We start from the raw sequence: 26,629 nt of genomic DNA, 5'->3' as shown, positions 1-26,629 counted from the left end.
TGGGTCCAATGCTACTATTTTCGATAAAAAGAACCGTTTTTTTTCTTTTGTAACCTATAGGACACTTGCTCGTGCAGAAGAAATTTATCGTCACCACTGTCTGTATAATTAAATGAACCGCTAGATTAAGGGCTTTTTCGAAATGGACGCCGGTATTTGAATCTGTGAAAGACAATTAGAGCATCACAGTATGTGAATGAGAAAAAAGTAATAGCGTTGAAGAGTTTAAGCGATGATTTTAAAGAATATTAACTCTTTGCCAGCACTTTTTAAATTGGCATGTTCGAAAGTATATTTGAACAATGATAAATAGATAATTTTTGGGTTTAATCAAATTTTCGCGTCAAATGCAATTCAACGTCATGAAAATTTCCTGACTGTCTAAAGTGAATGAAAAAAATTTGTTTTCCGATTATAGAATTCAAGTCATTCCTCTTTTGACAAGCAACACTGCATCCTCATTCTGATCAGGCGTTTGTATACTTTGGTGACAGGTCTTGCGATCTCACTTCTGAAAAAATAACCAAACTTTTACCGAACGCTGGTCAACTTTTACTTGATTCAAAATAAAAATTAAACTACGATGAATATATGAAGTTCATATATTTTGAACTGCGGTTAGAGATACGTATGATGCACGATCCTCGCAGTAGAGAGCGCTATTTATGCAATAGCGAAATTCAGGCCTGAAAAAAATCAGGTTTGAATTTCGCTATTGCATAAATAGCGCTCTCTACTGCGAGAATCGTGCATCATACGTATCTCTAACCGCAGTTCAAAATATATGAACTTCATATATTCATCGTATCTGATTTACCACCACGGGTTTATTACGAATCAACTTAACGACCTGCTCCCAGTTGGCTTGTTAGCTCAATTGGTAGAGCGCTGCACTAGTATCGCAGAGGTCAGTGGTTCGAATCCCGTACAAGCCTGATTTTTTTCAGGTCTGAATTTCGCTATTGCATAAATAGCGCTCTCTACTGCGAGGATCGTGCATCATACGTAAAAATTAAACTGATGATAAACTTCTCTTTTCATTGAACTCTCCATAGGTTACAAATCTGCTCGAGATAAAATCATAGCTGTCGCAGATACATATTCAAAAATGCTGCAAAATTATTATTCAAACGATATTTTTTTTATCACAGCAGCACCGCCACTTGAACATAGAACTCAGAAGAGTTAATGAGATGAAGCCAACAAATGGAAAGTTGGCAAGACCGTGATTTCTAAATGCTCTTTATTTCTAAACGGAAATTAAAATTCAGTGAAAAGACCACTATGTAGAAAAAGCTGCGAAACTTTTTTTTTTTTTTTTTTTTACTTTTTACTTCCACAGCCTGACTCTAAAAACCCGTTGGTTTTATCACCCCAGTGGAAAGGACAATGTTTCTTTTTTAAATGTGATCAATACATTTCTTCAACGCGTTAAAATCTAGATAACTTCCAATTCAAATATAGCTCGATCAAATTTTTATTTAAACAGAAAAATAAACCGAACACATCCTAAATGTAAAAAAAACTGCTTCTATCTCAGTGGTGATCAAAAAAGCATATTGACTTAAGTGCCGTGAAAAAAAAAATTCAACCAATCGTAGTGCACGTTTGTGTCATACTGTGAAGTGACGTATTGTAGCAACAAAGTCCAATTTGGTTGCCTCGCAAAGGTGCGTTTCTCCGCAGCATGCACTAAATGAAATGTTTATTAGAGGCGGGCTATCGGAACACTAAAAAAAAACTGTTCAAACATCAGTCGACTACCTTTCCTATGGGAACATGTAACAACTACAAACATCGTCTGTGAATCAGAGCGAACCTGATACCAATTTTCAGGATGATGAATGAAACGGAGCCTTTGATAACTCGCTCCAAAAATACGCCGTACGTTTTCAATTCGTTCATCGCACTTGCTTGTCTGAATATTGTGTTGTTCTTTACGGCGAGTTCAGGAAACATCCTGATTGTGCTCTCTCTACGGAAAGAATCTGTACTTCATACACCTTCAAGACTTCTTTTGCGTAATTTGGCTTTGACTGATTTGTTCGTTGGCCTCTTCACTCATCCTTTAGCTGCCCTGCACTCTATATCCATTGTCGTTGAAAATATACCGATTTTTCGGTTCACTGTTAGGTCAAGTTATGTCAGCAGTGCCATCTTAAGTGGAATGTCTCTTTTTGTACTGACCTTTATAAGTGTGGATAGATTACTCGCCCTCTCTCTCGGGATGAAATACAGACAAGCAGTGACCGCAAGACGGGTCCGCAGTTTTGTAATATTTTTCTGGATGTTAAATATCGCGAATGGTCTTGGACTCTTGTCACGAGAGAGATATCGCTTTCTCTTTTATATACTCAGTGCGTCGGGTATATTTCTTTGCGTGGTAATTTCGACTTTTTGCTACACGAAAATTTACCACGTTCTCCGTTTGCAACGACTGAAAGTTCGCACCATTGGTTCCCAAAAACTAAACAACAAAAACTCTCTGCTAAACGTCCAGCGGTATAAGAAGACCGTTTCAAACGCGCTTTGGGTTCACTTGACATTGTTGGCTTGTTATCTGCCGTACAGTGTAGTGTCGGGATTAAAAGCGGTGACCGGGGAAACCTGGGCAGTCGCTGAAGGATTCACTGGAACTCTTATATTCTTCAATTCATCGCTAAATCCTGTTCTTTACTGTTGGCGAATTAAGGAAGTGAGACAGGCTATAAAGGAAATGACAAGGAAATACCTTAGTTTCCTTTTAAGGGAAACTTGAATTTGAAAACTGGAAGATTCCGGTTTAAGTACGGTTCTTGAGCTGTATTTCATCTCAAACTCAGTCAACCTCCAGTTACAGTTTAGAAATTGCAGAAGTCTTTCTGCATGATAAATTGGCTAACTTTTGGAAAAATTAACAAATTACCAGAGTCTGCATTGCATTTGATCTCCAGCTTGCACGAATATTTTAAAAGCCTTTTCCTTTTTTGATCACACACATGAGGGTTTTATTCACAGCGGCACACCGCTTTCGAACCACTTTATACACCATGATACAGAATACCACGTGAAATGAAGCAATGCGTAGCTTTTATCTGAATCGTAACACATGTACACTAATATAAGTCTTTCTCCACAAGCTTGAAAATCAGTAAAACCACCTTGTACAATTTGTTAAGCACCACACGAAGATATTGCCAAATACGTTTCAATTGAATGGTAACATAATAGGGTATCCGTGAATGGCATTCACGGAATAATTGAATACAGCTCAAAAGATTTAGTTTAAATGAACTGGGCTTTTGTCCACAGGTACAAAAGCTGGAATAACGTTAGAAGCGAAACTGAACAGCTATTGCGAGGGAAATAAATCGTAAGCCAGACCTTCTCCTGCGCAAGGCGCAATAAAAAATGAATAGCTCACACGGTGAGGTTTCATTTACCAACCACAACTGGAAAATGGTTTATTAATTGACATTTCTTAAAAACGTGCACTATCAATTATGAATTTTACGTTCAATTACCTTGAGAAGTTCCTGTTTGAAATCTATGGTGTCACTATATTAGATGATGCACAATTCATCACATTAGTGATTTTGCGGAATCCAAGCATTTGATCTTTCTAATAGGGAAAAAATATTTAAAAGTGTCCGAGGGCGATTTTACAGTCATGCACTGAACAGAATAAAATTCATAAGGTTTCGAAAAATGCGTTATATAAGTTATTGCGCACCATTTTGAAATGAAATTGTCTTCCGCTTCTCCGACAGAGCACTAAAACGGGTATTTCTAGCGTTCTTGCTCTGGTATACCTGCACAAGCAGAGAAGTTTTCCTTCTTTGAAAGCTTGGCATTTGCATTTCTCCATTCATGTTATTACGAACTTCGCATTATTAAATTTCAAGGAATACTTTAAATTAGCTTTGGCGAGGGCTTAACCACAAAACATGTGTCAACTTGAAGTGTTTAATGAACCCACAGTCTTGATCATTTTTCTCAATCCAGCCGGACAAATGTTTTACCTTTTAGAGAAGCATGTTCTCTTACGGGTAAAAAAGAGAAACTTACTTACATTTATGCCTAATAACGTTTCTGAAATAATGATACCTTGATGGGCATGCTTGCTGTGTTTCGACTTCCCGCCATCTAAACTTGGTGCGCGCAGTAATTTTTATTTGAGAAGACCTCATTGTGGAAGAGCTTTGCAATTGATGACGTAAACTGAGATGGTCACAACGTCCAATCAGAACAAAGCTAAGTATTAAGAGGAGCCAATGAGAACTCAGATTATGTGCGAGTTAACGTTTTCGAGAGCTGAAAACGTGAGTGGGAAACCAATTTACGTTTTTTCTTTCAGTCTTTTATCAGGTTGGTTGAGAATTTGACACGAGTTCTGAGACAAATTACTATGCTTATAGATGTAAAACCAACCCCCTCGACGCTCATCTGAAAATTACTCGATTAAACGTGAACACAAGTACAGTTGTGTGAAATACATGCCATTATATAATTAAGATTAAGATACAACGTTGTTTGCATTTTAGCCCGGTCACTCATCGTACGACTCTCCAGTGTAAACGGTCAATTTAACATTTGTTCCGTAAAGACTCAGCGCAGGATAAAACTCCCCCAATAAACCTACAAATGTCGGCCCATTCGGTCTGGATGGATCCGTCAGGAGTTTGCCTAAGAATAAAGAGGAATTGACGGGATTTATTTGGATTATTAATTTGAGTGACTATTTTATTGTGGTATTTTATGTAAAGTAGCCAAATGGGAATGTGTTGAAATGACTTGTACAGGTGTAAAAAGTAAATATAATATTGTGTTGACGTGTAAGAAAGTTAAAGCTGCTTAAGAAGAAATCTCCCAGGGGTATGAAAAAGTAAAAATTCCTGGTAGAAAAGGTCTTTGTATAAGACAGTGGTGTGGGACACCCACGGGCAAATACAGAACTTCACGCCTCAGGAAAAAGAGCACAATACTATTGCAGGAGAGTGCCCTGATTTTTACATGACTTAAGGCAACTACGGTCCTGCACTTCCAGGAAAGGCGCATTTATCAAAGTCAAAGAGACGTTTCTGGGTCTTCACTGTGCACATGAATGATACCTGGCCGCCAAAAACCAGATTCAGTTCTCTTTCTCCAAATTCTTTTCTCGGAAGTCTGATTTGCACATTGCAAACTACCCTCGTACTCTGCCCTTACTTGAGAATTCTTCCGGGATAATTTGTGCATCTACCTCTCCCTAACAACAGCCAACTGATAACAAATAATGATCAGGGTCAATTTTAGTTTAGGGGAGGGGTGGGTGAGCACTTGTTCAGAAACAGTTTTCCCTTACCCTCCCTTGGCATTGTTTCTTACCGTTTAGATACAAATTCAAAAAGTATTCATCTAAGTTCAACAGTACGCCGATATTTGTGTTAGTAAGTTCCTTTGACGACCTCTTGATCTGCACTCGGTTCTTCGTGTTTGAACACGAAACGTTCGGATGTTCGTTGATTTGTACGGCATAAGAATCAGAATCTTCGCCTAAGATTGGGTCCTCAAGAGCCTTTCGGGCGACACCGACACCTGTTAGTTGGAAAATACATTGTTTGAGAAAATATGATTGATAACGTCAAAGGTTAATATAAGTATGAAATGACGGACTGAGACCAATAAGATCTGAGGCAGACTTCTAAAGGAACAACCGGGATCCCTGTGCTGTGTTGTTGGATCTAACTGAACGGACGTTTTTAAAAAGCGAAGATAAATCAGAAAGAGAATTCAGCTTCTTCTAGAGCACCTTGACGTCAACCAAAATACTGCAAAAACCCTTGCTTTAGTTTTATAATCTAAACGGTATAGACTAAAGATCTGTAATATAACACAAGGTAAAAAGATTTTTAATTCTTGCTTCTATCCCCGTCTCAAAATCTTCTCTGCTCAAGTTCCCTATAATAATCTGTAAAAAAAGCCGTATGGTCAAGTTGCTAGTGCATTCCTCCCCCCTCCCCCTCCCCGTTCAATCCCTGTGTACTTGTAGCGTTGTCATTCATGTACTCTAGACATGGCAAGACAGTACCGAAACGTTTTCGAAGCTTCTTCCCAGCCGGTGTAAAGCGATGGTAGACCATCTCGTTCCAATTATATGAAGTCCAAAACAGACACGAAAGTCCTCTGGCCTGAAGACTTATTAGAACTTAAGAATCCTCTTATGTGGTAACTAGAGAACGGAAGTAAGAACCTCCGCATTTCCGTCACGCAGTCCTCCCAACAAGATCTCGTGACACACCAATGGAAGATTCTTTTTAGAAACTTCACTTACCGATGATTGAGAGTTTGTTGTGGGAGTTGAATTCATCCACGTGAACTCTCCAGTAATGACAAGCAGTAGATAATTTCACGTTTCCCAAAATGAAAGTGTACATAGGACTTTTCAGACTCACAGTACAATTTTCATTGGTTAGTTCCAAGTCGTGATTCGCTGATGATGAATCCAGTTGGAAGTATAAGCCTAGAAGGAATATATTTCGAATTAAGATTCATAAAGATAGTGGTTGTCAAAGGAGATGTCGCACAAGTTCAGCCTCTTTCAAATCCTCCATTTTCGTCCCGCGGAAAAGAAGTCCGTGGATCAGCCACGAGGACTTTTCGTGTAGGATGATTTATTTGCAACTCTCAGGCTTTTCAATGATTCTTGGATATGGATCTGTAGCCCTGGTATCTATATCGCTTGTTACTTTGACTTTCTGTGTACCTGTTTGTCTGTTTAGCTGTCCGCCAACAGACTGATCGACTCAATGTCTGACTGACCAAATGACTGACTAACTGGCTAACTGTTTGGCTAATCGACTGACTCACTCACTCACTGACTGACTGACTGATGACCGGCTGATTGACTAATTAAATGACTGACTGACCTATCGATCGACTGCCGGACTGACTGACAGACTGACCAACCAAGTGACGAAGTTTCTGACTGACTGACTAATTAACTGACTGACAGACTGACTGACTGACAGACTGACAGACTGACTGACTGACAGACTGACTAACAGACTGACTGATTGACTGACAGTCTGACTCACTGGCAGACTGACTAAGTGACTGACTGACTGACAGACTGACTGACTGACTGACAGACTGACAGACTGACTGACAGACTGACTGACTGACTGACTGACTGACAGACTGACTGACAGACTGACTGACTGACTGACAGACTGACTAATTGACTGACAGACTGACTGACTGGCAAACTGACTGACTGACTGACAGACTGACTGACTGACAGACTGACTGACTGACAGAGTGACAGACTGACTGACTGACTGACTGACTGACTGACAGACTGACTGACTGACAGACTGACTGACTGACAGACTGACTGACTGACAGACTGACTGAATGAGGTTCTGACTGTCAGATAGACAGATTGCACCTCCATATCGTTCCCCTCAACACCTACCTGTTGGCGTTGAAAGAATTAGCTCCTCACTCGGAGTTCCTTCACCAGTCGGATTCACGCCGAACACGCGCGCAATGACATTTACACTATAAGGTACACTGTACAGCGCGTATTCACGCGCGGCACCCTCGTACAGTCGTTTAAACTTGCGGTCCTTCTTCCTTCGTGTTGCAAACTCGGAGCTTTTTACCATGTCCACTTCAAGAACATAATAATCAACACAGCATTTTGTTTCCGGAGCCAGCCAGCCAAGTAACACTGTTGTGTTGTTCACTTTACATCTGGCCTTGTTGAATGCTGGAGAGTCTGGAGAGAGAAAATCATGATTGGTGACAATCAGTACTTGCTTGGTGCCGGTAGAGGATACAATAGTGGGTAAATTATGAAGAATTGGTCACCTTGCTACTAAATGAGCCACTCACCACGCTCACCCTAAACGATCAAGAGATCTTAGTTAGCTGAGGCAATGAAAAAAAGCCTTGCGACAGAATACAAATTGTCCAAGCGTAACGTGGAGGAAATCTATTTTGTATTGTTCATCTACATGAGCAGCGCATCTGAAAATATTGATCCAGACATTAAAATCCTCTATGTGTCTGCGTCTTTGTTTATCTTAATTTTATAAAGGGCTTTAGTTTGCACAGTTATTTTTTAGATGCTCTTTTGGCAACTACCGCTGACTACCTGGAACTGAAGGAGTGGCTATCCCTGTTACCATGGTCATCTCCACTTTGGCTCCATACAGACACAGGGCCGCACAGAATTCCCCACTCAGCCCCTTAAAACTAGGACCCTTAGGACGACCAATGTCCGTTTGAAGTTCCCCGTCAAGGTAAATGTTGAGGAACTGATTGTTTAGGTCCAGGAAAACACCAAGGCTACTGTCCTTCAGGTCTTTTGCTTTTCTTTTAATCTGAATCTTGTGCTTGGCGTTCTCAGTTCGAGCTGTTGTACCTTCGAAGATTTGTAAGGCGTATGATCCAGAAGTGTTCCCCAGAATGGAATCCTGGGTAATCTTTTTGGCGACCCCTACAAATGAAGAACAGATTTAGAAGTTACGAAAGAGCAGATTGTATCTATGTTGCTAACCCCACTACATAATGTTGAAAGCTGGAAGTAGGTTGTATAACTTGTGGTTGGGGTCCTTTAATATGTTTACAAACAGTTTCTCGCATTAAATTTGACAACGGTTAGCAAGGGATGTTAAGTTGGAAACTTCCAATCTTCTGGTGCATGATAGATCAGGACCATAAATGGTAGAGAAGGCCCGCTTCTGAATTGTTTCGATTTCGTCGCTATGCTGGTAAAGCGTAACAAAATACAGGTGGACCGTATCATTTTAATGCCGCATCATTTTAATGCCCGTCGCTTAGTAACTTACCAACAGCTATAAAAGAATTTTCTCCTTTAAAGTTGTCAATATTTATCGTCCAGTAGTGGCAGCCATCGGCCAGGAACGCTGTACCAAAGGCGTTCCCGTGTACCATGTTGTTTTGTTTTACTTTCAGATTTCCAGCAGACAGGCGGAGTGATTCGTGCAAAGATTCTTTGTCCAATTTGAAAATAACACCTGAAAATAAGGCAACTGTGTTCAAAGATGTTGACAAGAAATGACACCATTTTCTAATCGCCTCAAGTAATAAACTCTATATTTCAACGTTCGCAAGATTTCTCTATTCAACCATTTAGTTTTACCCATTCTTCTTATTCGTAATTCATAAAGAACGGTTTCAACATCGTTGACGGATCACCATGCGGAAAGCTTCTCCTAAAATTTTTATATCCACCCACTAAGAAGTTTCTGTAAAGACTATTCCTTTAAGTACATCTTCCCAAACCCATACTGAACGTTAAATAGAGCACTGAAGAAACACTGAAGTCGTTAAAGATATAGAAGCTTTCTTCCAAACTTACTCACTCTCTGTTATCAGTTGAGGATTGAAGTAAGATTAATCTCATATGTAAATATTTTACTGCCGAATCTAAATACAGAAATTAAATTGATTCCAATTACCCTTTTCAGTCGATAGCGAAACTTCATCACTCGGTTCACTTTCGCCAGCGGTATTCAAGGCTTTTACACGCGCGAGAACAGTAACATTGTAGTCCAATCCCCTGAGTGTGTACTTGGTGCGTGGTCCTTGGTACACCTTAATGAAGTTACGCTCCTGATGGATGTCCCCCTCCCGATCTAGGGTGTCGATCTCTACGATGTAACAGTCCACGTTGCAGTTTTCTGGGGGAGACCACACTAAGTTGATTCTCGTGTTCTCTACGCTGCACTGTTCGAGGTGAATAACAGGAGGTTCTAGAATAGAATATCCACTTTGGAGTTGTATTCGAATTTCAAGGTAAATTAATTTTAAGGAAAAAAATCTTAAAAGCACTGTAAGAAAATTTAATAGATGTCGAAAAATTATCTCTAGATGCCCCCATATACGGGACCCAAGTATCTGTCCACCAGAAAAAGTTCGCAATAAGTACTTATTTCCGTTACCTTTATAGAAAGGTCACTTTTATCGAGGGACACCTGAGAGGGGGACTATTTTCTAGTCTCAAGACCACCCCTTAATGGATGAACCACTGCAATTGATATCTTACCAGGGTATGCAGCTGGTCTCTCAAGTCCAGTCTGTAAACTCAGCTGCACAGTACTTCCATACACGGTAAAGGCCGGCCTTACAGGTCCGACCACGCCCATCAGAGAGGGTCCCCCAGGGCGGGAATCGTCGGTCTGTAGTTTTCCGTTCCAGTATACATTCATCACTTGATTTTCCAAGTCCAATAACACTGCCACGTTGCTTCCTTTTATTTCTTTGGCTTTCTGTTTGATTTGAAGTCTATTGTGAGTATTCTCGCACCACAGTGTACCGTTCTCGTGGATTTGTAGAGCGTATGAGTCCGTGTCATTTCCTTATAAAAATGATTCAAGTATGATCAGTGTACGAGCAATTACCAAAAAACTATAACTAGGATACTATGAGTTCATCCTTTCTTGATTTTACTTAAGTAATAAATAAGAGCGTATCTTTTTAATGAACGATAATGGTTTGTCCGGTGTAATGTCGGGTTGTATGGAATTCCACATCGTTAGGCAAACAGTACTTACTTCATTACGAGTGTATTGACCACAATCTCTAACAACAACCCTTTTTTTTAACAATAAAGAGCATTCTTTCGTGTTCACTGGCTAATCTAGCCCTACTTAAAGCTCACAGCCTTCTGGAAGAGAACTCTGTGCAGGTGTTTGGTCAGATATTGTGATTGATGACTTTTATTAAGGGGCTATCAAAAATTTGTATGCAAAGTGTTTATCTCAAGCAAAAATGCGAGGCGTATGAAGCTCCAACCGTAATTCTTTGATGTCTTTCGATCTATTTCCGCATCCTTGAGGTTAAGTTCTGCGAAGATGAGAAACGTAAATGTGAAATAATTCATAGCTACAGATAATTTCTATCGACTAGCTGGTGGCCAAAAAGTCATGCCTACTACTTCTCCGTTTAAACCCCAGCATTTTGCGTCAATTTTTGGCTTTACAGCAATTGCAACATGCAAAACGTTTTTTTTATCATCTTACCGATAACACCTTCATCGTCCATCTCCTTGGCTACACCCACGGCCACAAACCCGTTGTTACCGGTTCCAGAAAACTGGTCGATCCTGACTTTCCAGTAATGACAACCGTTTGCGAGTGGCACGTGGGACATCACACTCACCATGACTGGACTTGTCAATTTTGCCACGAGTAGGTCACGTGAGAAAACTAATTCGCGTTTTGGACACGAAGAGGGGTCCAGTGTGAAATGGAATCCTGTGAAAAGGCAAACAGAACGAAATAAACTTTTGCCACATCTTCTCTAGGCATTTTTCAGTTAAGTTGGGAGGGGGGGGGGGGATATTCCGGGATTAAAGTGATTTTGGTTGGCGTGCTTTGTGATTGCATAACAGAATTGGTGGCACTCTCTCATATCTCGATCAGTGAGACGCATTATTTAAAACCAATCACGATTTTTTCATTCGCGTTTACCTGCAGATGTGCTAGTTACATTTGTTTGAGATCAAATCTCTGGGGCTCCATATGTCGGGGTTTTTTTTTTCTGAATGGCTGTTGTAACATTTTGGGTTTGCTTTTACGAAATTCAATAGCAAAATCTCTAAAAATTGGGAAGAAAAAAAATAAGCAACAATTTTGTCTTACCTTTCTCGGTGTAGATCGTTATATCCTGACAGAAAGGTCCTTCTCCAGCTCTGTTCGACGCGCGGACCCTGGCAACGACCCTAGCATTGTAATGAAGACACTCAAGATTGTACCTACAGGCAGTCCCCACTGATACCTTGACGGTTTCATGATGCTCCTTTTTACTAGAGTCTTGTGGAGGTGAATAGATATCGGCCTCAAGGTGATAAGCATCTACAGCGCTTGGTGGCGCATTCCACACCAATTGGATGGTCCGGTTTGTAGCTTTACATTGAGAGGAAACAAACTTAGGGCTACCTGTAGTTTAAAATTTCACAAATATTAATGAAGATAAATATGTTCAGATCGTCATCACTGTCAGAAAAATTTTTAATCGAGTTTCGAAAGTAGACCGGGATTGTTTTTTGTCGGTTGTACTTCAGTCGTTGATTAATCCACAAAACTGGCGCCATTTTCTGAACCAATCAGATTCAAAACTAAAGACAATCGTGTCTCGATAACTCGCGTTTAATTTCCCGCGCACTGATCGATCATCTTGCTTGTTGTTACTTTGAGTTGTCATTGGCTCCTTGTGGCTTTCTTCTTTGCTCTGATTGGCTGATTACTTTCGTTTTGGCTTTACGACTCTCAGTGAACGAGTTCTTTAAGCTTTGAGAGCTGAAATTTTTACCAGAGGGCCATAGAACTATTTCTGTGGACTATTTCTATTTCTGTGAACTATTTCTAACTATTTCTGTGGATTCAGATTAGTTCAAGACATTTTTCTGAGTTTTCGTTCCCCGTCCACTTTACAAGTTGTTCAAATTGCAAGGAAATCTATCATTCTGATACCTAACGGAGGACATCCAGTTAACGTTAATAAACGCTCGCAGCGGTAGAGAGTAAACTTTTTCTAAAAATGATATTTAGGTTTCCTCTACAGAATTAAGCGCGTCAAAATGGCGTAGCAACGAGTAGATTGTTGCTATAAGCAGCACATTTCACCCCCTGAGAGAACACTTGCCTGGTTTTTGAAGCCACGTGACTTTCTTGAGCACTTTTCTTTCCCATGAAGTGTCGACAGCCATGTGATCAAAAGTGGGCGTGATGGAAGATGCAGACGGAAGTTTTCTGATTGTCTCAAGCATCAGATTCAACCTAAAATTAGGAGGAGAGATTTTCTGGTTTGGGTATTTACTCGGGAGATTATTAACACTTTAAAATAAAAACACGTATTTTCATTTCAAAATGACTTCTTGAGAGACGAAGAAAGGACCTAGAAACGAGGTTGGCTTGGCAACGACGGCGTATTGTCTTTCCTCTTTATAGATCTTATGCCCAGTGGTGTGGGTGACGTGGTGGCTAAGGCCTGGCTGGGTCAATGTGCTGTGTTGTCAATCTTGAGCCCAGGGTAAATTTGGCCCTTTTTCTGTGGTATTGTCGCCAAATAAAGACCATACTACTGCCAAGGTCTCCCTCCACCCAAGAATATAAATGGCGTCCGGAAAATATGATGATGTGCGGGATGGGAGGTAAGCTTGCAATGGGCTAGCATCCCATCCAGGGGGGTGTAGTAATACCCTCAGCTCAGGCTGGGTGGACCACTTAGCTCGAGTACAGATTTGAATTTGCCTTAGAGCTCAGTGGTCGGTTAACTCAACTTTGAACGGAAACTATGCTAATTTAGTTACCTTGTCTTTAAGGCGTCGGCTGTCTGCAAAAAAGATCAAATTAATTGATGATAAACGAGTAGGCAAAGTAAACTTGCTACTGTTTTTAAAGCGCAGTTTTCATTCTTATTTATCATGGAGGATAAGTCAATATTCACCTGAAATAATGTGACTGCTATATTTTTCTAAAGTTCCTAGTGTAAACCAGACTAACTTGTTGCCTGGTAACAGTTGCAGTTCACAGTAGTAGAATAGACAGTCGCACTTACCTGAAGGAAAGTTGCGGGGTTATCCTCCTTCAAAGCTTCTTGTGTGAACTCAGCCAAGCCGTCACCTTGTAACAGTATATTTTCACACTGGTGCATGGCATCGCTAAGTTCTCCTAGTTTATCTTGATATTCATCACCTACTCTTTTAAATAGCTCCGCTTTCTTTTTTTCCACTATAGCAATCAGTGAGTCGCATTCCCTCTTGACATGAGCTTCAACGTCACAACCAGACTTCTAAAATTTAATAAAGTAACATAAATTTATTTTCAAGCTTTTATATTATTATCATTTTTGTTTCATTGTTACTCGACGGTTATTTAGGACTTTATTATCGAATATCTTTTTCCCAAAGTTGGCAGGTTTACAGGTACAGCCGACCACCTCTTAGCTTTCCATCGCTTCCCTGGAAGTTGTAAAAGACTTTATTCGCTAGTATCATTTGTTGACTTGTTTAAGTGGAAACTCTTTGGATAGATTCCGTAGCTCTTCAGGCACCGCGGGAAAACTGGGGACCGTGATGAATTGGGAGCTGCATGGGCATGCAGCCCTTTCTTCGTATCAAACAAAAACTTACCTTGGCAATAGTGCACATCCCCTCTAAGGACTGAAGAGACTTTTGTACATGGTAATTCTTCCTTGTCAGCGTTCCTAATGTTCTCGCCAACTCCTCCTACAAGTTGAAAAATTGTTCAGAGAAAAATTTTGTGTACGACAATATCATAATTAACTAACAAGTAATCTACGGAGGAAATGTGCTATTCTTACTTTTGCATTTCTAAATACGGGCTCTAGCAGTTCCACATTGTGCCCCTTATGGGTGCCGTACTCTTTGCACAAATAGCACACCGGCTCTTTGCATGCAAAGCAGTACAGAGCCAGTTTCTCTTCTTTGTGTTGCTGACATTGCATGCTCTTTTCTTGACGCTTTGTGGGCTTGGCTATAGCAGGCCCTATGGTATGGTCGGCTAAAGGGCCCTTGCTGGGATGGCACGCATCGAAACAGGTTCCACAGTAGAGAAAGGCACACTCGTTGCACATCAAAGTAGCTTTTTGAGGGGAGTAATCTTCGCAGAATTGACACAGAAGAGGTTCCTCCTGTGCTTGACCTAAAACGAACATGAAATAAAATTAAACAGCATGGTCGAACGCCCGAAGAAGATGAAACATAGTGGCGTAACACGGCGGTTTTTATTTGGCGGTTTTTGTCTGGCTATAGAACAAAACAAGTCACACTCAGCCTAGATCTGCGTTAGGTTTTCAGCTGGCATGCCTTTCGACCGGAACAAAGACGCCTCGAACTGGTTTTTTTTGTTTTTGTCTTTGTAACAAAACGGAAAAAAAAACAAACCGAAAATCATTTATGCACATTTTCCCGCGCTTGGAGCTGGTTGCGTTATGTCAAAGAATTGCGCCAATCTTATTTAACAATCAGACGCAAAAACACCACGTCGCATTATATATAGTAATGAAAGTTTCCCCGCGCCGAATATAGTTGCTTGTTCCAACGTCTATTTACAGACGATATGATTGGACACGACGATTATTTTGGTTTGGCTTTTCGGCTCATTTCTCCACACGGCTAGTGCAACAGCTCTGAACTTTCACGACGTCGTAATAAACTTTTAATATAACAGAGAAGTCTCTTGTCATTTCTTTAAAAACTGCTTCACATTTTTTTTGTCAAGAGTCTAACAATCGACCGAACAAACGAGTACCAATTAAAACACGTTCACTCATAATTACTGAAATATTCAACAGTTACATCAATTATTATAAAGAACGAAAACGAATTCAAACGAATAATTTCCGCATAAAATTAAATTTGGCTTACTTGAAACAAAGAAATTAAAAAATTGTTTTAATTTAAAATTTCATACGACGCTCATTAATTTTTACGTTTCAACGAAATAAACATAGTTCGGCTGCCCACATAAATAATTAAAACGGAAAAGAACTCTCAAGAGTCTATTACGACTATGTTTAATTCAAATTCCGTGACTGTAGATAATTTCAAAAAAAGCAAATGTATGGTCAAGGCTGAAATAAATGAGTACTGCAGACTTTCTTCATAGGCATTAAACTAATAGATATTGAACCGATAAAGAACACTTTTTAATGTGGTCACCAAGACGATTGCAGTTGCATTGTAATGGATTGTGATCCGCAATGTGATGAACGCAAAATCGAAGACAATTACGTTCTTCCTAAGAAAAAAAATTAACTCAAACCTTAAAACCACTTATATTTCTATGTGATAGCTGATGAAATGTTTCAATAAGGAGAAAAAGAAAATTCCCTCTCGGTATCTACCTGGAGTTTTTCTCTCTTCCTTGAATCTTTCAATTACGTTCTCCAAAATCAAATTTCGAGGTAGACCATCAACACCTTTTGGATCGAAAGGTATTTTGCGTCGACATGTTGGACATTTTACATCGGGTTCCAAGTGCGACTTATAGTCCGCGCTCCTGTTTTCCTTCACCCATTTCGCCCATGCCTTTGGCGCTCCGTTTGGCTCCAAGATTTTCCGCGCGCATGGTGTACAGAGGTTATGCGAACATGGAAGAACGATCGGCCTTTGAAAAAGATCCAAGCAAACAGGACATGTCAACTCAATCTCCATTGCTACGAAAAAGAAATTGTGGAGTGCTTGCTATGTGAGGCGGTGGATGTTGTTTTACATCTGCTTGTAACCTTGGTTGCAAGTTGTTACAAGCCTCGATAAAAACGTGGATTTCGCGCGCTTCCTACCACGCGTGTTCCCGCGCATGCCCAGGTCACGATTCCGAACCTTTTTGCCTTTTTTCCTCTTTTTAAGACCTTTGTGAGTGTTGCATAATATTTGATTTCCTTCCTATCCTTTCATGGTGAACATTTGGCGTGTCTAAAGAAAAGTTCGTTATACAAGGGTTTCTCCACTACCAGAAGCACATATCCTATTTAAATAGTGAAATTGTTCGCCTTATTCTCCGAGTTTTTTACCCGTTTCTTTCCTTCTTTTAATTTTCTTTTGCTTTGTTGTGGTTTTTTCGTTTTAACAGTGGTGAACAAGGGATTAAATGGCACATTCGCTTTAGACAAGTAGAACAAAAAAACCTGTCTCCAACGTATATGAGCACTTTCTGATGAATAGACTTCAAACAAACACGATGGGAGAAATGAACACATGAAGATATGTAACTAATAAATTAAATTGACACGACTAAGAGTGTTAATATGCTTTTGTAAATAGGCTCCGTACATAAGCTTTCACGTGCCTTCGAATTCCTCCTATACGAATGAATATTGATCTAAATGTGGGGCACATACAGTCACCGTTGGGTGAATTTTCAAGCGTTATTTTAGTTTTATAGTCAATTTCGTTGTCTAAGGCAAGTTGTAGCCTTGACAGATTCTCTTAGAAGGTCATGAATGTAAAAGCACAATTGATTGCGGTTTCAAAGGGTCTATTTTGCGATTCGTTTTTATTGTTTCACATAACACGGAGCCCTGTTGTGGGGATATGAATGGCGGGCATGCGACAATATTGTCATGTTAATTGCTGGCACGTGTATTTATTGTAATACTTTAAAATTATTTCATTAGATGCTGGCAAAATATTCACCTCTTGCTGTGGCACTTTTGAAAATAAATTTATTTCTAAACCTGTAAAACTCACAGAGAAAATGGGTGATTATCACAAAATTGTTTCGTCTGTGATCTACTTGAATATGCTCTGAAGATCTGCATCAGAATGTCAAATTAAATGTGCAATTATTTATTTTTTTCGTAAAGATCCCATATTTAAGGGATTAGTGTAAGGTGGTTTTCCCAAGAAAACCATTTGAAATACAGCTGGATCAAGTCAATAACACCAGCAGTGACCAATCACAACGCCTTTCTATAGATATCAACCAATCAGCATTGCCAGACTGACACGTGCTAATTTGGCGCTAATTGTTCGTGCATGAAAAACTAAACAGATTTTGCAGTCATCTTTGACCGCGCGTAATCGTGTCGTTCAGTATAGAGCTCAGGCACGGAAAAAATCCCTAGGAAATGGAGGCAGAATTAAGTTGTCCTGTTTGCAACAAGCCGTATGTAAACCCTATAATCCTGCCTTGTTCTCACAACATTTGCTTGGGTTGTTCGCAATCCACGTTGACAACTACCGGTGGAGAGAAATCTGCGACCGATCGAAATGGAACACAGGTTGACACTGAGGAAACACCGTACATCACTTTGTACGACATGAATCATTTGTATCAAAGCATAGGAAATCTACCGTGTTTAAAGTGTCCAACATGCAGCAAACTATTTCCCCTCGACGACCAAGGGATCAGTGGATTTCCCCGCAACCGCCTATTGGAAAATATTGTTAATCGGTATTATGCTAAATCGAATGGAATTGTTTATTGTCAACTTTGCGAGGAAACCCAACCTTGTCAAGCAACGGTTATGTGCGAACAATGTGAAGTTGCTTATTGCGATCGATGTTGTAAAACCTGTCATCCTAGCCGTGGTCCTTTAGCGAAACACTCGTTGATTCCTCCCACAAGTTTGAAGTCGCCTAACAAACCGACTGTAGTAAAGTGCGGAAGCCACAGCGAAGAAAACATCAGCATGTACTGTGTATTCTGCCGTATTCCTGTTTGTTATGTGTGTTTGGAGCGGGGACAGCACAGTGGCCATGAAGTGAAAGCGTTGGGAGCGATGTTTAAAGAGCAAAAGGTACAAAGAAAAAAATCATATCAAATTCGTATTATTTTATCTCTGACCAGAAGAGGTAAATCAGCTAACTTTATGAACTCCCCTCCACTGAGAATTCGTATAAACTATCCTTGCGATTAACTGTAACACCTGTGATTTGTTTTTCAGTTTTGTATTTCCCTTTTTTTTACGAAGAAATTGTGGGAAATCACATAAGTTGAGGTTGCCTCTCCAGCTTTTACTGGCTCTTAATTTGCGACAATTCTTTTACCTTGGAAAGATCTTCGACAATATGCAAATTTTAGAGAGTGAATATTTAATGGTTACAAGTAAAGTTTCAAGCGAAGTTATCGAAGTCAAAATGGGAAGATCATGGTTAAGAGCTATTTTGAAAATAAATTTTTTTTTTTGCTTTTGCATCGAAGCCCCATTTTGGGGATATTTAAATATACTTTGTTGAAAAAACTGAATGTACATTAATGTATTTAATTTCATTTCTATGAGACAATTTTAGAAATTTACTATTATGATAGTTTAATTTTTCAGTTTGTAATTTGTGTATGGTAAACATTTGCAAAATTGTTCACCCAGAATGACATTTTGTTTTGTACCCCCAATTATTTTGTTCTCACTAGAGTTACAGATGTTACAAATATTTTCTACTTATATCGAAACAGTATACCTATTTTAAAAGGACATTTGAGACTGGTGATTTTTCCCAACGCAGTCATGTTTAATTCTGAAAATTGTTCTTTCACTGAAATTTTTCTCCTATCCTATTTTAATTGTCATCTTTAACTTGGGTTGCTTCAAAATAATTTGAAATACCTACCAAATGAAGATGAAAATTTTTAAGGCCTTTCCTGCTAGTTAAAAAGGATAATTATTTGTGAGTGACATTTCAGCATACTCAGAAAAAATTCTATCATTAGGAATAGAATCTGAATGTTTATGACTACCTAACCCTATTTATGTTTATTATTACTCTGAAAATTTGCAACACCTGTGCTTTTTTTTTTTTTTTTTCACTTTTGTTTCTCACCTTTTTTCAAACCAAAAATTTTACACTTTGTAATTATATTATTGTAGAAATAATTGATGCAGCAACTTGTTTGACAAGGAAAATTATCTACAATAGACAGGAGACTCAGGGTGGCAGGTCATTAGTCTCAGACAAAGTGATCATTAGACATCTTGTCTACTGCAACAATTTCAATTTTGATGGAATTGTTTTTGGACAATGATGAAAATGAAGAGGGTGGCTTTTAAAGTGGGCAATGAAAGTGACATGGGATGTTTTCTAGTCTTTGACACAGCCATGTTGAGGAAGAGGAATTTTAAGTGCTGACAAGAACATTTGAGTCTTTGATCATTCAATCACCTATAGCGCTTCAGACACCTTCCTAACAAAGCTGTCAAGGCTCCAAGCTCAGCTCTTTTCAAAATTAGGAAATGTATGTTCACCTGAGAAATAAATTCTTTAGTTACCAAAGAAACAAACAAAAAAAAACAAAAGGAAATAGGACGTTTTGTGAAACCTTAACACTCAATACAATTGTTTGTCTCAACATTAGACAATGAATACTAAATGAATTTATTAGAACTTGCTTAGGACTGCAAAATTGGCAACTTTTGCTGCAAGGCCAGTTGCAAAAATGATTTTCTTCTTGACATGATGACCAAGATGGCAGCAGGTTTTAGTCACTGGCTCAAAAAAATATGAGCTGGTGGCTTTGGTTCTTGTGGCAATTTAAATATCCTGTGATAGTTGTGTAATTGCAATGTGAAGAAGAAGGAAGTTGAAATGTTTAAAATTGTGAGGAAAGTGAAAGATGTTTTTGTCAGTGACATAACTGAAATATTCTGAAAAAAACAAAAAGAAAGTGCAGGTAAGGATCATGGAACAAACACCTTTATCAATATTACAAGGATTTGAATGTCAATTTGATTTTTCTGAGCAGTGATGTAAATGAAAAACACTGTGAAAGTGAAATAATTTTCCTTTCACACAGATGTAAGCAAATATGAAAAAAAAGACAGATTCTCTGTATTAGAAAAAAGCTATTTTTTCTCTAAGATAATTTGTCCTTATTCTATTATGTTTTTTTCTTTTTTTTGTAGGCTGAACTTTTAGCCAGCATGAAGTTACTGGATGGGAAAAATAACGATTTGAAAAACTTTATTCAGTGTCTTAATGGAAACTGCTCAATAATCCAGGTAATATACTCACAGCTGTGTTTCAAATCAGCAGCTCTTGTCTCGAAACTTAATCTGAGGTTCCAGGGTCTTAAATCTTTCAAAAAACTGAGTAGAGTTACACAGGTTATCCAAACACAAAACCTGGTGACCTGTGGCACCTAGGCTTTGCAAAATGGCACTGCCTAATCAATTTGGTTATGATTATAATTTATTAATAACTTATATAGGGTCAAAATTTCTGGAAACATATACTGCTTTGAAAAAGATTTTGTTCAAAAACTGTAACTTTTCTAGTACTCATATTGATTATGGTACTTGATGATGATAATGACAGTGAAAATTATCATAACGATGGTTTTGTAGATTGAATAAAGCCAATCATGGGGTATGAATTGAAGAGACGAAGCTGATAAAATTTGATTTTTCAAAAGTAGGATACTTGAGAGTATTAATGCTCCCATGAGTGATTAACATGCAACTTCTCCCTATAATAACCATAAATTATTCAACAAACAGGTAATGAGAGTCCAAAAACTTATCTGGTTGGTGATATCTTGATCTTACCTCAAATTCTCCCAACTAATTTAACAGGAAATGTTTAGTAGCTACAAGGGAGAGTTAACAATTGGATCTTGGGAATTAACCATCAAAGTGCCAGAACAGGAGGAGTGCGGCAAAAAGAACACAAGGACTTTATGGCCATGTGCTTAATTCAACTGTTTTTTTTAAGCCTATAGTATGCAAACTCAACAAACATGTACATCTATATGTCATTCAAAGTCATGCAATACACACTAATGATTAACCATTCTCAATTAATAGGGGTCAGGTTATTAAAATCATTCATCATCCATTCATCCATTCATTTCTCAAATTTCCTTTTTCCAGGAAAATGGTTTGGAGTTTGAAGCCAGTGTGGTAGCTCAATGTGATTCATTGATAAATTTCATACAGCAGCGTAAAGTGGAGTTAATTGAAGCCATCACAACAGAGATGAACTCTAAGATGCAGAAGGTCAAAGAGCAAATCAAAGCCTGTGAAGAAAAGGGTAAAAAAGTGGCAGGGGTTCTGCAATATGCTCATGAATGTTTACAGGGAACAGATGCAGCCTCTTTTCTGTTGGTAAGAATGTTTTTGAGATATAAAATCATTTGATCAATGATGGTGGTTGTTAATTGCAGAAATTTGGGAGAATTTATATGAATGTGGATAAATTGATCCTGATGGGTCTATAATGATTTTATTATTATCTTTCCAGGTTGCAAACTCTCTAAATGGAAGGTGAGTTGATTTTTTTAAATATTGGTTGTAAGACAATGATTACTGCTTGAGAAGTGAAGTTGTGAATAAGGAGGTACCAGCCGGTACCAAAATTGAGCTTGTTATTATATTGCAAGGAACATTTTATTCCAGTACATAGCACTCAAGCTTAAAAGTTACTGTCTGATTGAGCAGCTATTAATTTATTCATTTTCTATTTTCTTCTACACAATCACAGAATTTTGAACATTATTAATCAGTGGTCAAAAGAAGTAAAACTTGAACCAACTACTGGTGTGGAACTGGAATTGACTTTGGACACATCAGGGGCAATACAAGCCCTCCATGATTTGCACTTCATAGAACTCAAAGGTAAACAAACAATTCTGTGATATTTGAGACTTATACCTCATTCACACCAATTCAAATCATTAACATGTTTAAAAGCTGTTTTGTCAAACATGGTTGAAAAGTGTTTTCTTCATAGTAACAGCTTCTTTAACTGATTTTTGTCAACCTCATATTTAGCTCATCGAAACTTCAAGAAGTTAGTGACTTCTTAAAACCTATGGAAAATTCAGGTTTTCAGTTTTGATTGTGTCTGATTATCATCCAGTTAAATCCAGTACATTTAGCTGAACATGTTTTGCAAGTGTGTTAATGGTGTATTAGCTGTTGGTGGTTTACAAAAAAAAAAGTGTATTTTGGAACCATCCATGTATCCATGAATGCAGTTGTTATAGAAATTAAGAAACCAACATTTACTGTGTGTGATATGTTTGACCAAAAATAGCTCCTTATAGCGTCCTCCATTTTATTTATTTATTTATTTATTTACTTGTTTATAAATTTTCTTTGCAGCCCCAATAGCTCCAGAAATAGTTCCAGATGAATGCACGGTCACAAACAATGCCATCACATTATCATGGAGACCTCGCATCAAACAGAGCTGTGTGGATGGCTATGTGGTTGAGATTGATGATGGTACTTCAAGTGGTAAAGAGGACAATTTCCTGGAGGTTTATCGCGGGAGTTGTTTGGAATGCACTGTATCTGGCCTACAGTTTAACTCAACGTACCGAGCAAGAGTCAAGGGTTTTAACAAAGCTGGAGAGGGTGCACCAAGTGATGAGGTGTATTTGACAACATCTGACGGTGAGGAATTAAAAGACAGTAACTGTTACATATTCGAGTGAAATGTTTTCTTCATTTCTCAGAGTCTCCCCAATGAAATGTGCAAATTCAAGTAGTTCAAATTTGTTGGTTTGGAACAATTTTTTGTAAACTATATGATCTGGTCTTTAATTCATAAAAAAATTTGGGTATAATTGCAGAGCAATTTAAAGTGAAACAATTTAGTTCTGAGCATGACTTAACCCTTTAAGTGCGCTAAGGGGGTGGTGGAAAGGACATTTTGCAGGGGTTCAGTTTTCATGACCTTTGATAGACAGGTATAGATACGACTCTTCTAGGGGTCAGTCCTTTAAGATAAATTTGCAACAAAGGTATTCAAGAGGACAGCAAGTCTGGCCTTGAAGTGCTCAACTACATACTTATGCTTATTTTTTCCCCTGTATTTCAGTTGCCTGGTTCTCTCTGGATCCTGCAACTGCCCATCCAGACATAGTTCTTACAAATGATGACACAACAACAACATGCACCAGTTTTGATGACAGGGTTGTGCTGGGTAACATTGGTTTTTCCAGAGGCTGTCACTACTGGGAGGTGACCATTGATCGTTATGATGGAAACCCTGATCCTGCTGTTGGTGTTGCCTTAGCGAGCACCATCAAGGATTCCATTCTGGGAAAAGATGACAAGGCATGGTGTATGTACATTGATAGCAGTCGAAGCTGGTTTCGCCACAACAATGAACACTCCAATCGCCGTGATGGTGGGGTTGAGGTTGGTTCTGTTATTGGAGTATTACTGGACATACCAAACCACAAAGTGACATACTATTTGAATGACCAGAAAAGAGGTCTCATGCGACTGCCTGATACTTCAGAGGCATTTTACGCAGCATTTAGTTTGAGTCGTAATGTACAAATCACATTGCATACTGGGCTTGAGCCTCCAGAGGAGGAATTTATTAATAACAACAAGTAGAGGAAAAACAATCAGAATTTGTAGGTTCAAAATGCATACTAGTATCTGTTATCTACCAGGTGGATCGAGGGTTGGTATGGGAAAAGGGTAGTACTCAACAACTATAAAGGTCACATTTTTCCCACACTGACCAATCTCAAAGACTTGTTAACCATCTTTTTTCCTGCTGGTTTGCATTTTTCTGCTTTGCTACAAATGGCACTGAAAAAATTCTAGACCATGGTCTGTAGTGTAAAAAGGTGGGCATGTTATGAGTGCACTAAATGCCAATGAAAATTAATCCAAGGCATGAGATTCTTAAAAAAAAAAACCTAAAAGTTATTTAAAGGAGGGAAGAAAGTTATCTACAAAAACTCTATTATTTAATACTAATTTATCTTTTTTGATGTAAAATTTGTTATAAATAAGTTATTTACAACAGATTGAGTTACAAAGAAAAATGTTATTTATAGCACTGTTGATTTTTAAGTGAAAGAAAATCATTTTGCATCTAACAAGCTTAAAGAACCTCTCATGATTAGGGAATCCCTAAGTACACTCTTGAAAATTTAATAATAAGCTCCAATGGGGGCTTTTCAGGGACAACACAAATAGGGAAAAAATTTCCACATAAACAAAATTTGATTAAAAATCCCAGTTGGTTAGACATAGTCCTTTTGGCTATATTTATTTCGTGCAGCTAAGGAATTGAACTTAAAAGCCAATGTAGGACAAATTTAGTGGAAAGTAGGGTGTTAGGTCATGAATCTGTGACTAGCAAACCACACATTCAGCCATTTGGCTGCACTGCCTCCAAAACAAAAAACTGAAAGTAAACCAAGATAAAACAGTAGGCTGAAGTTTTTCGATTGTGACCTTGAGATTATTCTGACTTTTTTTTTGTTTATAAACTGGATGAAAGCTTGTTTTGTTTTGTATTCTTTTGATATTGGAGCCTTTCCTTTAATCAATTGTCCATTAATCAGTTACAGAATTAATTCTGTCTTTGTTTGCTGATGAGTGTAGTCACCTAGGAAAATAAAGGTTGTAATGTTTTAGTTACTTTTTTAAAAAATTAATAAGATTTCTCTGTTTTTTAAGGGCCTTTAATTCTCATGTTGAAGTTTCTTAATATTGTGTGATGATAAATAATATGAATATTATTTAATATATTGGTGTTATTTATTGCAGTAAGAAAACTGTTTTATATGTAAAGTGATCATGCGAATCCTTAAATTACATGCAAAGTAAACTGAACAGTAAAGAGAAACTTAATATATGGTATGTTTAAGGCAAATGTGTATTCATAAAATTAAAGACAATGCATCAAAAACGGTGATTTGAATAATTTTTTTAGGAGTGATTATGTTAAGTAGGGTGTGCAATGTAATGTATAGGTGTCTACCTGTTCTGAACTTGTTGAGTTAATAGTCTACTTTACAGTATAGTGTGCTTTCAAGTAGTTGCCCAGCCTTTGCACAAAACTAAGCTTTCAGTTGACCCTAGTTTGATAGCAACATTGTTGCTTGTCAATTATGTACATGAGTATTTTCTTAATGTCTCTATTATATCAGGCAGGTATAGCGTCACTTCTGTTCAATGGCTTGGCAACTAAGCACATTTGTAAAATTGATTATTCGCATGTTTTTTTTTTTTTTCTTTTTTTGTGATGGAGGCTTCAATGCCTTTAGCCCGTAGAGATCCTTAAAGCAAGCTGCTCTACTTCTGGCTGCTGTCACGGAGTATATGGACTTAAAAGAGGTATTGCCGAAATTGAGTAATTTTTCGATGTACCAACCTACCTTCCAAAGCTAATTCTACTAAATAGTAGTTCGAAAAGAAAAAAAAAACGCACACACACAAAAAGCTAATTAAAAAAAAAAATTTAAATTGAGTTTAGGAGCGTGCTGTTGTTACAGAAGTCGCTCCCTCAATTTTAACACCTAACTTTTATGTTCATTTTACACACTCAATCCCACCCTTGCATACGCTTTGTTCCTTTTTTACCCACTGATCACGAGTTTGCTCATCAGTGGAGTGGGAACCCATTTTCATGGGATCCCATACATCAACACCAAGGGAAGCCACAAAGGTTGCTAGTGAAACTACTGGTTAATATATTTAATACTATACCAAAAAAAAAAAAAAAAAAAAAAAAAAAAAAAAAAAACAATGTTGCGCTAAGAGGAGTAAGGATAGCTGAGGGTTGGCCTGATTGAAAATGACGAAAGTGCTCCAATATAAATCAGTCCCTTAGATGTCTCAAGTTTTAGTTCTACCAAAGCGCTTTTGTCTCTGATTTTATCACTTGCTACCCTTAAACAATACCTCGCTAGCTTAAAGCATTTCCTTTCCGTCCTGAGAAGATTTTTAAGTTCAAAATCCATCATTTCCATTTCTCCCTGAAGCGAGACGCGTCTCGCTCAGGACTAAAAATTGATTTTGTCTTCGTGAAGCTTATTTAACAGCTGATGAATGTACCCTTAATCTCAAAGCTGCATATTTCAATTAAGTCCCCAACCCTAATGCATAACTGTTTGTAGCCACTTGAACCTGGCGAGTACCTTTTTCAGGTTTTTAACAATATTTGTGCTGTCATAAGAATCCCCCTTTAGAAACTTTTAGTCATCATGACGAAAAGTTTCAAAGTCTACGGTATATAAGATCGCTACTTATAGAGACTTAAGTAAACTATGTGACCATCCACTGGTGATCTGTGGGCTTGCATTATACGACACGGTACAGCGAACTTATGGTAAACCTGTGGCTTTCATTCATTGCATACAGTTGTTGCGTAAGGGAAATTCCACTCATCACATGACTTTGCAGACTTCGTCTGTTAAAC

General features: G+C 38.3%; 3 protein-coding genes across 4 annotated transcripts; 2 read left to right on the top strand and 1 right to left on the bottom strand.

Annotated features, from left to right (window-relative positions):
• Positions 1 to 1,305: 1,305 nt before the first annotated feature.
• On the bottom strand, positions 1,306 to 16,246 carry LOC111339296 (E3 ubiquitin-protein ligase TRIM9-like). Of its 2 annotated transcripts, XR_015988945.1 has the most exons (17): positions 15,862 to 16,246; positions 14,317 to 14,657; positions 14,126 to 14,221; positions 13,552 to 13,785; positions 13,304 to 13,326; positions 12,633 to 12,770; positions 11,634 to 11,926; positions 11,013 to 11,246; positions 10,037 to 10,348; positions 9,450 to 9,743; positions 8,817 to 9,005; positions 8,120 to 8,464; positions 7,436 to 7,741; positions 6,293 to 6,481; positions 5,347 to 5,556; positions 3,504 to 4,665; positions 1,306 to 2,705 (listed from the first exon to the last, which is right to left on the bottom strand). XR_015988945.1 is itself a non-coding variant. In XM_088725775.1 (16 exons), the coding sequence occupies exons 1-16, from the start codon at positions 16,169 to 16,171 to the stop codon at positions 4,529 to 4,531; spliced, it is 3,651 nt and encodes a 1,216-aa protein (XP_088581901.1). In that variant the 5' UTR covers positions 16,172 to 16,246; the 3' UTR covers positions 3,053 to 4,528. The 2 variants fall into 2 exon arrangements, 1 of the variants encoding a protein (XP_088581901.1); XM_088725775.1 differs by lacking the exon at positions 1,306 to 2,705 and having other exon boundaries at positions 3,053 to 4,665.
• LOC148728216 (histamine H2 receptor-like) lies at positions 1,838 to 2,758 on the top strand. The gene has a single exon (XM_088725776.1). It carries the CDS (start codon positions 1,838 to 1,840, stop codon positions 2,756 to 2,758), a length of 921 nt encoding a protein of 306 aa, XP_088581902.1.
• A 1,265-nt stretch (positions 16,247 to 17,511) lies between the features above and the next one.
• LOC111339315 (E3 ubiquitin-protein ligase TRIM9) lies at positions 17,512 to 23,941 on the top strand. The gene is made up of 7 exons (XM_022945942.2): positions 17,512 to 18,258; positions 20,359 to 20,454; positions 21,325 to 21,558; positions 21,695 to 21,717; positions 21,935 to 22,068; positions 22,558 to 22,851; positions 23,279 to 23,941. The coding sequence occupies exons 1-7, from the start codon at positions 17,587 to 17,589 to the stop codon at positions 23,803 to 23,805; spliced, it is 1,980 nt and encodes a 659-aa protein (XP_022801677.2). The 5' UTR covers positions 17,512 to 17,586; the 3' UTR covers positions 23,806 to 23,941.
• Positions 23,942 to 26,629: the final 2,688 nt, after the last annotated feature.

The sequence above is a fragment of the Stylophora pistillata genome, chromosome 6, assembly GCF_964205215.1.
Source record: "Stylophora pistillata chromosome 6, jaStyPist1.2, whole genome shotgun sequence".
Taxonomy (NCBI): Eukaryota; Metazoa; Cnidaria; class Anthozoa; order Scleractinia; family Pocilloporidae; genus Stylophora; species Stylophora pistillata.
The sequence above is the reverse complement of the archived record's forward strand: the minus strand, read 5'-3'. Positions and strand labels throughout refer to the sequence as shown.